Source organism: Gossypium raimondii, chromosome 10, assembly GCF_025698545.1.
Source record: "Gossypium raimondii isolate GPD5lz chromosome 10, ASM2569854v1, whole genome shotgun sequence".
In the NCBI taxonomy this organism is placed as follows: Eukaryota; Viridiplantae; Streptophyta; class Magnoliopsida; order Malvales; family Malvaceae; genus Gossypium; species Gossypium raimondii.
Window position 1 is genome coordinate 3,087,168 of NC_068574.1, and position 9,701 is coordinate 3,096,868.

Here is a 9,701-nt window from a genome sequence, read left to right on the forward strand (position 1 = left end):
AAAAATCCGGTGTTTACTTCAAATAAATAAGGAAAATAATGATTTGAATGTTTCAAAATTCAATTTTAAACCGAAAAAATCAAAATTTAGAGGCAAAAAAGGATTTTTTTCGATGAAAACTGCAGCAAACTACCTTCGGCTGTTTGCCAACGCGTAGATCTCGAAAATTTATTCAAAACCAAAAAAAAATTGTCTCAATCGGACAACCGAGCCAAAAGTTATGGCCTTTCAAAGCTTTCCAAGCTAAAAAACATAAACTGTTCATGAATTATTGCTTCCACGTCAGCAAATCGCGCTTTCGTGGACGCGATTTGCTGACACATTCCCTGACATCGCGCTGACGTGGATACGATTTCGGAAAAAATGGCCCATTCCGGTAAATAATAAAATACCGGGCCAATTTCGGTAAATTTTAAAAAAATAAGACTTTTATGTGTAATTTACCCGAAATCTTATTCTTTGTAAAATCCGTTTACTTTTTTATATTTTTATTTTTATTTCCGCCAAAATCAGAAAATCTTCTTCTTAATGCACTAATATTTTCAATTTCCTCAAAAAAATCTTCTTCTTAATTCCAAATTTATTGATCCCTGGATTTCGAATCACACAATTTAAATTTCCTCTCTTAATCCTTGTTAATTATCTGTTTCAACAATCAACATTTTAAATCAAAGCCTCTACTCTGAATTGTTTTCTTCTTATATATCACTTAGATCAAGAAATGGAGAAAAACACTAGCTGTTTTTTCTCCAATTCATCTCCAAATCTTGTAATCACTTGTTTCGTCGCCTTCATTACCATCATATTGGTTCGATTTCTTTACGTTATTTACCGAACCGGCAAGCCGCTAAACAAAAGAACACCGCAGCAGACTCTCAGCACTCTCATTGTTTTAGGTTCAGGTACGCTTCAAATTTCGTTTATCTGTTTCCTTATTTGCCTCTAAACTTCACGATGTTTAATTATGATCTTTGGATATTGATTTATCGGTATAGGAGGACACACAGCGGAGATGATTAATCTCTTATTAGTTTTACAAAAGGATCGATTTACGCCGAGGTTTTATATCGCCGCCGCTACTGATAATATGAGTCTTCAGAAAGCTCGCGTGTTTGAGAATTCTTTGGCTGATTCGGTAAAATTGGCTACTTCAAATTTTCATTATGTCATTAATTGCTACTAGGATTCTTTTTAGTACTTTCTTTCATTGGATTTCAATTTGTTTAATGTGGATTTTTGTTCTTGAGTGTACGTTTTATATATTTTTATTTAATGAAAATCCTTTGAATTATTATTTAATGATTTTGATATTCTTTTTAGCACTTTTCCCCTTTATGTGTCAATGTTGTTAATTTTCGATGTTATTTTTAAGGTAAATGTAGCTCCTTTTTATTGGAATGTTTGATGGCCTCACAATTGAATGTGCATCATTCGTTCTAAATGATATCCTAATTGCAGACCCTCAAGTATGATCCACTGGACAGTCTAGACTAACAGTTTTTTTCATTGCCCGATTTCGTGTGTTGGTAGTTACTTTTTGCAAACATTTCTATTCGTTTGTAAAATTTAAAGTTTTAAATGAGTTTTGACATTGAATGGTGGATGGTTCCATAGCTGTGCTTATCGTTAAGAAGTAGAACTATGTTTCATAATCATTTTGCTTTTTTGCTGGTCAAATAAGAGGTTTACTTCTTAAACTTATTTCAACAATAGGGTGTCAAGGGAATCTCTGCAGAGTTTATGCAAATCTATAGAAGCAGGGAAGTTGGTCAATCATATGTAACTTCTGTCTGGACAACTTTAGTTGCTACGGCTCATGCATTGTGGCTAATGATTAAAATCAGACCTCAAGTGGTATTTTTCTGTTTCTGTTATGTCCAACCATTTTTTCCCCTTCCAATCTTGTTACTTTTACTAAAGAAAAATTCCAGAATCAAATTTCTTGTTATAAACTTGACTTTAGTTGCAGGTTCTTTGCAATGGCCCTGGTACTTGTATTCCTCTATGTGTAATTGCTTTCATTTTCAAGGTTTGTCTGTTTTCCCTGGAAGCCATATTATTTTGTATTGCCTTTCTCTCGTTGATATTACTGATGGAATTTTTCCAAAAGTTAAATGCATAAACATTTCTACGTCTAGGAAAATTGGAGTTAGCCATTTTTCTTGTAAATTTTGCTTGCAGGTTGTTGGGATTAGATGGTCATCCATATTTTATGTTGAGAGCATTGCAAGAGTAAAAAGGCTCTCTTTAAGTGGTCTGTTGCTTTACAAGTTACAGATTGCAGATCAGTTCTTTGTGCAATGGCCACAACTGCAGAGAAAATACCCTCGAGCTCATTATGTTGGTTGCCTGATGTAGTGAATTAAGTCTGCTGCTGATGGGTACTCTTACTTTAACTTCTAAGGTTTTTTTTTTTTTACTTAAATAGTGTATTCAGCAACATGGTCTGAAGTAGACCATGATATTTGGCCAAAAAGAAAAAGTGATAGAATGCAACACGATTCTTTTGAAAATTTGACTCTATTTGCTACAGTTGCACATTAACAAAAGCATGTTATTTAATAATTCTAGCGTATCATTTCACTGCCTGAATATTAAGTCCTTAAATTTGTTGGCAAATAACTTCTGAGGCATAAGTTTCTAGTTCAACATTTCAAAAACCTCTGCTTGTGTTTCTCCATTTAGAAGCTTTTGATCAAGCCATTGCAAGCAGTGCATAATCCAAATGCATATTTCCTTTGGAGACTTCAGTGTGGCTTGCTGGACCAGTTCCGAAATATCAGGACATAGTTAGTAGAACTAGTGATTTGATTATAAAAGGAGTAAACTTTTGTGAAGGGAAAAGTTGATAGTGGAAGGTGCAAGAGTCCAATAGAATGCACCAAAGCTATGCTGCTTGCTCTTTGACAGTGCAAGCAACTTTTGGGTGCCTAGGTGGTGAGAGGTAGTTACCCATATGCTTTTCCCACCTTTATCGTAGTATAGTCATCTCAAGAGTGTGGATGCTGACTGGTCAAAGATCACCGAAAGTGCATACATGATGATGAGATCCACTTATAGTTTCTGGGTTAAGGGCTCACCAGTTTCTTGCTATTCAGATGCTGAGGTGAGCTTTCTTCCTTGATTGCTTGTGAGATGGATTTGGAGGTGGTAGAAGAAGTTTTTAATCGTGAAGATTAATTAATATTGAGGAAGTGCAAATTCTTTTAGGTTCTAATTTGGTTGCTTAATATTATTTTGAAGATATGCAAATTAAAACGTTTCGTTTTGATGGATGATAATGGAAAGATAAATTATATGATTTTGCTTGACTGATTCAATATTGAACTAGTTTTAACTTTTAAATATTTTATTGTCATAACAAGAAAAAAAATACAGTCATTGTTTGCAATATTTACTGCTTCATGACAACAGATAAACTCATAAGCTTCATGCAGTTAGTGAATTGATTTGACCATTTATTTTCTTTGGTACATCTTTATTGGCAGTAATTAAACTCTAGCATCATTATTTTTCACTCATTGCTTTAAGAAGAGGAAGCTTTTTAAGCTTCATTATTGACGTTTATGTTGGTGTGTTCACTCTTAGACTCTCGGTCATCAAGATAATGCTGGTAGACATGTGAAAGATAACAGCTAGGATCGGAATAACATCTTCCAATGGTGACACCCTGCCATAGTATGCACATCCATACTAAAGCCATGATATATGATGTCTTTCCTAGTTCATGTTCTTCCATTTCTCCCTTTAGACTTTTCCATTCTCCGGTAACAAAAAGTCCCAGCATGATTGCACTTGATGCGACTAGTGACTGATAAAACGATTCCCTTTTTATGACCTTCTGAAAGCAGAAATGCGTCAGAGAAAGGTACAACCCGTTTCCTGCTGATGCAACAATGGTGCATATGAACCCGATCACGCTCTTCCCTCTTGAAACTCCATTTGGAGTTGACGAGTCTTCATGAGACACGAGAAGGATTAGAGAATTGATTACGGAAGGGGTGAACTTTTGTGAATATGAGTGAATATTTAGACACGGGAAGGTATCACAACCCCATCGAGTAAAGAAAGCAGTATGTTGCTACAAGTAGGCCAATGGAGACATAAATCGACGCGAGAACCAGGGTGGATGGTGGGGGAACTGTGCCAGAATTGGTTGCAGTCGGAGTTTTTGAGAGACGAGAAGCAATAGTAAGAATGAGAATAGGGAAAGCCTGCGAGTTGCATAAGTGTTGCTAACCATTGGCTCTTTCCACCTTTCTCATAGTACAGTCTTCCCAACAACATAGCGATTGACTGGCCAGAAAGCCCGAAGAGTACATACAAACCTATCCGTACCCAATGTTTATAGTTTTTGGGCGCTATTGATGATGGGTTTGTTGAAACCATAGTTTGTTCCTTCGAGTCCGTTCTTCATTCTCCAGAACTGGTAAGAAAATCGCACAAAGGAATTCACTTATGATGCCTACATCGGTGTTTTTGAGGTAGAAGTATCGTGGAGGTTCCTATGTTAGGAGGTGGATTCTATTTGCTCCTATTCAAAAAAAAGAGTAAATAAAGTATTGTATATTAGATTAAAGAGTAAATTGGTTCAGGTAAAAAATTCATTCATTTTCTTTGTTAAAAATTGGTCCCGGTACGTCAACATCATATCCAATTTTTAATATAAGAAATTAATTATTACTGAACCGTACTAAATCGGTTCAGATTTTGGTTTCTCTATTGTTTTTGGGCTTTAAGCTTTTGGACTTTATTAAAACAAAATTGTCTTTAGATTTGAACTTTTCAATTTTAATTAAATAAAATTATCTTTGTTTTATGTTTCTTAGACACTATTTGACAATTTAATTTTTTATTATACAAAAGTCTCAATCAATATATTTATCTCAAAAATAATTTGTAAAATCTATAATTATAAATGTTTATTAAAAATCTAATTAAACCTTGGTGTAATCACTCTCAATTTTTACTAAACATGATCAAATGTTAAATTATTTGTATTTTATAACTTTTAATGTGTAATGACAGCAAAAAAACAACAATAATGATAGAAAAAATAACATAATAAGTAAAAAATATGAGCACTTGAATTCTTGGAAGTTTTAACAGCAATAATAAATAAGCAATGAATTAATGAGATATTGACACTTAAATTTTTAAATGGTTCTTTTTAAACTTTTCGATGTCCAATGGAATAAATCAAAATTGAACCAAATTGATGTGGTTTAATGACATCATTTAACCAAAATCGAATTAAACCGAATTGTTGATCCAACTCGATTTCCCAGTTTGGTCGGTTTTGTTTGCTCAACTCTATCAACATGAGATACATGTGACAAGCCTCGTGGCATTGTCTGGATATTCTATCAACCTTATCAGATTTGAACTGCATAAATGAGTGAATTTTTTTATAGAAAAGACCAAATTACTTTTTGATATAACTATGAGAATTAATTTATCTACTTTTTTAGTAGAGGAAAAAAAAATATAATTTAACTCCTAATACAATGACCTCCATTATAATTTTATCGTGTTTTTGATTAACTTTATAAAAGGTTTAATTTTTCTCCAATCTTTATATTGATTGAATTTTAAAATTTAACTCTTTTTTTAATTTTAATTCAATAAATATATTTTCTTATATAATTTAATTTTTAATTAATAACACTGTTAAAATGAAGTTGTGAATTGAAATTGCTAACACAAATTCAAATGAAGTAAATTTAACGAATGATGTACTTGGCCTACATGCTACTCCAACTTTTATTTTAAATGTTTATGTACAAAACCTATATTTAATATATGTTGAAACACAAATACAGGATATGACTTTTCAACTATCCTTCAAATATATAAAATTTACTTTTAAAAAATTTAAAATCTCCATATCTAATGCTCATACAATGAGTAACATAGTAGCTATGTATGTGTATTTAACCAACCTGTGATTGGCTGTGGCAGTGGCTTAGCTTCTCCCATGTTAAAAGACGAAGAAAGTTCCTCCAAGCAAGATCTAAATTATGTGGAAAGGAATGGCCAAACAGACAAGATTATATATAAGGTTTTTTTTTTTTTCCCTTTTTCTTTTTAACATAAAATCAACACAATAGGACCCCCAAAGAAAGTTGATTTATGCATTGTTTTAATGATAAGGAGATGCTCGAATGATTTTAGAGGTTAGAACTTATTTAAAAGTTTCAAATTTGAAAAGGAATTGAGTTTAGTCCGCATCAAGGAACATTAACTTAAATACATATTGTATTTTCATAATTAATTAGAGGTTTTAGGTTTAGGATAAAGATGGTAAAAACAAACTTGAAATTGAAGAGTTTAGAGTTGATTTGACTTGATATGGTTGAATTTTTTGTTTTAAAATTTCGAACAGATCAAGTTGAGTTTAGCGTGAAACCACTTCGCTCAACTTAAAATATTTACGAAATTACTCTTCTATATATTTAATATTATTTAAGTTAAACAATTCTTAAAATTTATTACTATTAGCATCATTTTATCACATTTACTCCCATTTTATATCAGTTATTCTCCTCCTCTCTTTTAATTTATTTTCTCCAGTTTCTCTTTCATTTTCATTCATTATTTTTTCTTTTGTGATGTAATGTATATTTTTTACTGAGTCGAATCCTACTAAAAGAATGATATAACAAATCCAATGGGAAGTTGTGCCATTTCTTTTTAAATATTTTATTTTAGTTTAAGCTTAGGTGGAATTAGATGGGGTTTGGGTATACAATTAATTTTTAGGTTTGGAATGGGTTAGAATTTTTAAGATCAAAATCAGGTCGAAATCGGGACATGACAATAAAGTATCAGATTAGGGTCGAACAAGTAAAAAATCCAAACCGCCCCACTGTGTTGCCATCACTAATTAAGGGTAAATTAGAAAATATATTAGAAATAAAAATTCAAATCCAAAACTTGCAATAAAAATTTGTTTTAGCGTTTAACTAAATAATTATTTTTTTTATATAATGTTAAAATCAATCCATAGCCTATAAATATAAAGATAATACATTTCAACGTACTTGAACTCACGTCCTTCTGCATTGGCAATAATGTCTATGCCAATTGAACTAAAACTTAATCGGCATGTAATATAAAAAATTTACGTAAAAAAATGGTTGTGGGTTAATTTTGGTTTTAAATTGTTATATTAGAGATTTTATATAAAGATATAAAAAATAAAAATAGCTCATAATATTAATTATTTTAAATAATTAATATTATTAACTATTTTCATTAAAATGTTAATATGAAATTTTCTTTAAAACACCAATTTTCATCTCGTCATGTTAATATTAAATATGTTTATGGGCGGTTCGGTCCGGTCAATTCGATTAGTACATTTAAGAGAATTAAGTAAGGTTATCAATATCACACTTATATAGATGTAATAATTTTGTTTTGGTATTGACATGTCAGTATTTTGGTATCTCATTTCATTTATATAAATGTCGCCTAATTTTAGTTTCTTAATACCATATATTATATATAAATGTGAGTATACATCAATTACATACATGTAAATATATTCATGTGGAAATAGAAATTTTAAATTTATGAAATAAATTCAATAATTTAATTTAAATTAATTTACTTTTAAATGTAATTATAAAAATAAAAATAATTTAGATAATACATATTAAAATTTGATTTAAAATATTTTGTACCAATAAGTACGAGTATGTATATATCTATATAGACCAATATTAATCAAAATGGAGCGAAATATATTGAAATAATTAAAATGTAACAAAATTTTATTAGAATTTAACTAAAACTACTTGGCATTGATTTAGAAAGTGGACCCTTGGTTTAAATGGTTAAATTACTATGTTAATCCTTCTTAAAAATATAATTTAATTTAAGTGTTTTAATGTAAACTTTATGCTTTTACCCCAAGTTTTTTTAGTTTTATTTTGGCCTCCCTAACACCAAATTCTCTCTATACATATTAGCCCAAAATGAAAAATTTTCATTAAAATTTTAATTTTAAAAATTATAAATTAATATCATGATAAAATTATATTTTTAACCTTTTAAATTTTATTTATTTATTTATGACCCTTCTAAAACAGTTTAAAATGCTAAAATGGCATTACATATAACATAGGGATAGGGCGATAAAGTGTGATGTAGGTCAAAAGTCCTTCACTTCTATTATAGCATGATGATGTGAAGTAGCAATGGTAAATTGAAACTAGTAGCTGTAAAAGCAAAATAGACATGTTAAGGCTACAATGTGTTTAAATCATTAAAGTTGGCATCTAATGATTATGGGGTGCGTGGAAAAAAGCCTGGATACAAACTATCAGCCGGTGCCAACAGACCATCAAGTTTACCTGCTACCAGCAGGGTGGACTCATTTTTGGTGGGTTGATATTCTACCTAAACCTGAACATGGGCCAGATTAGATTGAATTAGTATAAAATTTTAAGTTTGGATCAGTTCAATCTAAAAAACATGTTTAAAATTTTATTTAAGTTTGACTTAGATAAACTTGAGCTCAGTTCAGCCTACTCATATTAATTTTTATATTATTTTTATATAAAAATAAATTTTAAAAATATAATACATAAAATACACTAAAATATTTCTCAACAAAATTAAAAATATATTAAAAATATTTATACTTAAATAACACTAAGATAATTACAACTTAGCAGGTAAATACCTCTAAAATAAGAGCAAAATTAATAATAAAATAAGAATTATACAATATTTAAAAATTACAACAAAATAATAGTAAAAGACAACAAAATAACATCAAAATGATAGTAAAACAGCAATAAGAAAAATCTAGATAAATTTGAGCCAAGCTAAACTCAAGTCAAAAAATCTTACTTGAAGCGTAACCTATTTAAAAATGTGTCATATTTTTTTGTCTAAATTTATTTATTAGGCGTATATTTTTGTCATAATCTTCTTACTTTTTGACAGACCTTCAAGACCAGGCTCATTATCAGGTATAATTCCACTTAACTGCTGCCGTCATCAACTATGCATCGTAGCCAACTAGCCATGGCGAACACTTTATTTGGTCTCATATGATCCAAGTAAATTAGCCCATTTCTCAATTCAACACTTTTTCACGGGCCTCCCTGTTCTGTTTTCAAATTTCTTTCATTTTTCATAAATATTTTTAATATCTGTATTTGTATACAATTTTTTAAATATTCATACTTAAAAAATTATGTATTAAGAAATTACCATTTAGGGTCTATTTGAATAGATGTTTATTGCATTTAATTTTTTATTTCATATTACAATATCGTTATAATATCTAATTTTACTATCATGATTATTTTTACACTAACCACGTAGAACTAAGATTATAAGAATGACAAATTCGACTTTTTTAACCCGCTTTCATTTTATAAAAATCTTAAATTTTCAAGCTCAATTAATTTAGATCCATTATAAAAAAAATCAACAAAGTTAATATATAATAAAAACAATAATATTAATTATGATAAATTTTAACTTGATTAGGCAAATAATAATATAATAACTAAAAAGAAAAAGGAAAATATAAAAGCTACCAAAAAAAAAGAAAAAAGAAGAAGCGTCGATTCCACGATACACAAAAATCGTCAAAAACCAGGTGAAGCCGGCCCCACACAGCTTCTTCTTCCCAATCACGCGTGCATCCAACCGTCACTTTCCCTTCCGCATTATACGGA

At 30.1% G+C, this 9,701-nt stretch overlaps 1 protein-coding gene across 4 annotated transcripts; it reads left to right on the forward strand.

The window, feature by feature from the left end:
- The first annotated feature begins 499 nt into the window (after positions 1 to 499).
- Positions 500 to 4,830, forward strand: LOC105776305 (uncharacterized). 4 transcript variants are annotated; one of them, XR_008189691.1, is made up of 7 exons: positions 500 to 902; positions 996 to 1,135; positions 1,714 to 1,854; positions 1,964 to 2,029; positions 2,182 to 2,381; positions 3,589 to 3,678; positions 3,852 to 4,830. XR_008189691.1 is itself a non-coding variant. In XM_052621649.1 (6 exons), the coding sequence occupies exons 1-5, from the start codon at positions 722 to 724 to the stop codon at positions 2,356 to 2,358; spliced, it is 705 nt and encodes a 234-aa protein (XP_052477609.1). In that variant the 5' UTR covers positions 500 to 721; the 3' UTR covers positions 2,359 to 2,381; positions 3,589 to 4,830. The 4 variants fall into 4 exon arrangements, 3 of the variants coding, with proteins under 3 accessions (XP_052477609.1, XP_052477610.1, XP_012454339.1); XM_052621649.1 differs by having other exon boundaries at positions 3,589 to 4,830; XM_012598885.2 differs by having other exon boundaries at positions 504 to 902; positions 1,970 to 2,029; positions 3,589 to 4,830.
- Positions 4,831 to 9,701: the final 4,871 nt, after the last annotated feature.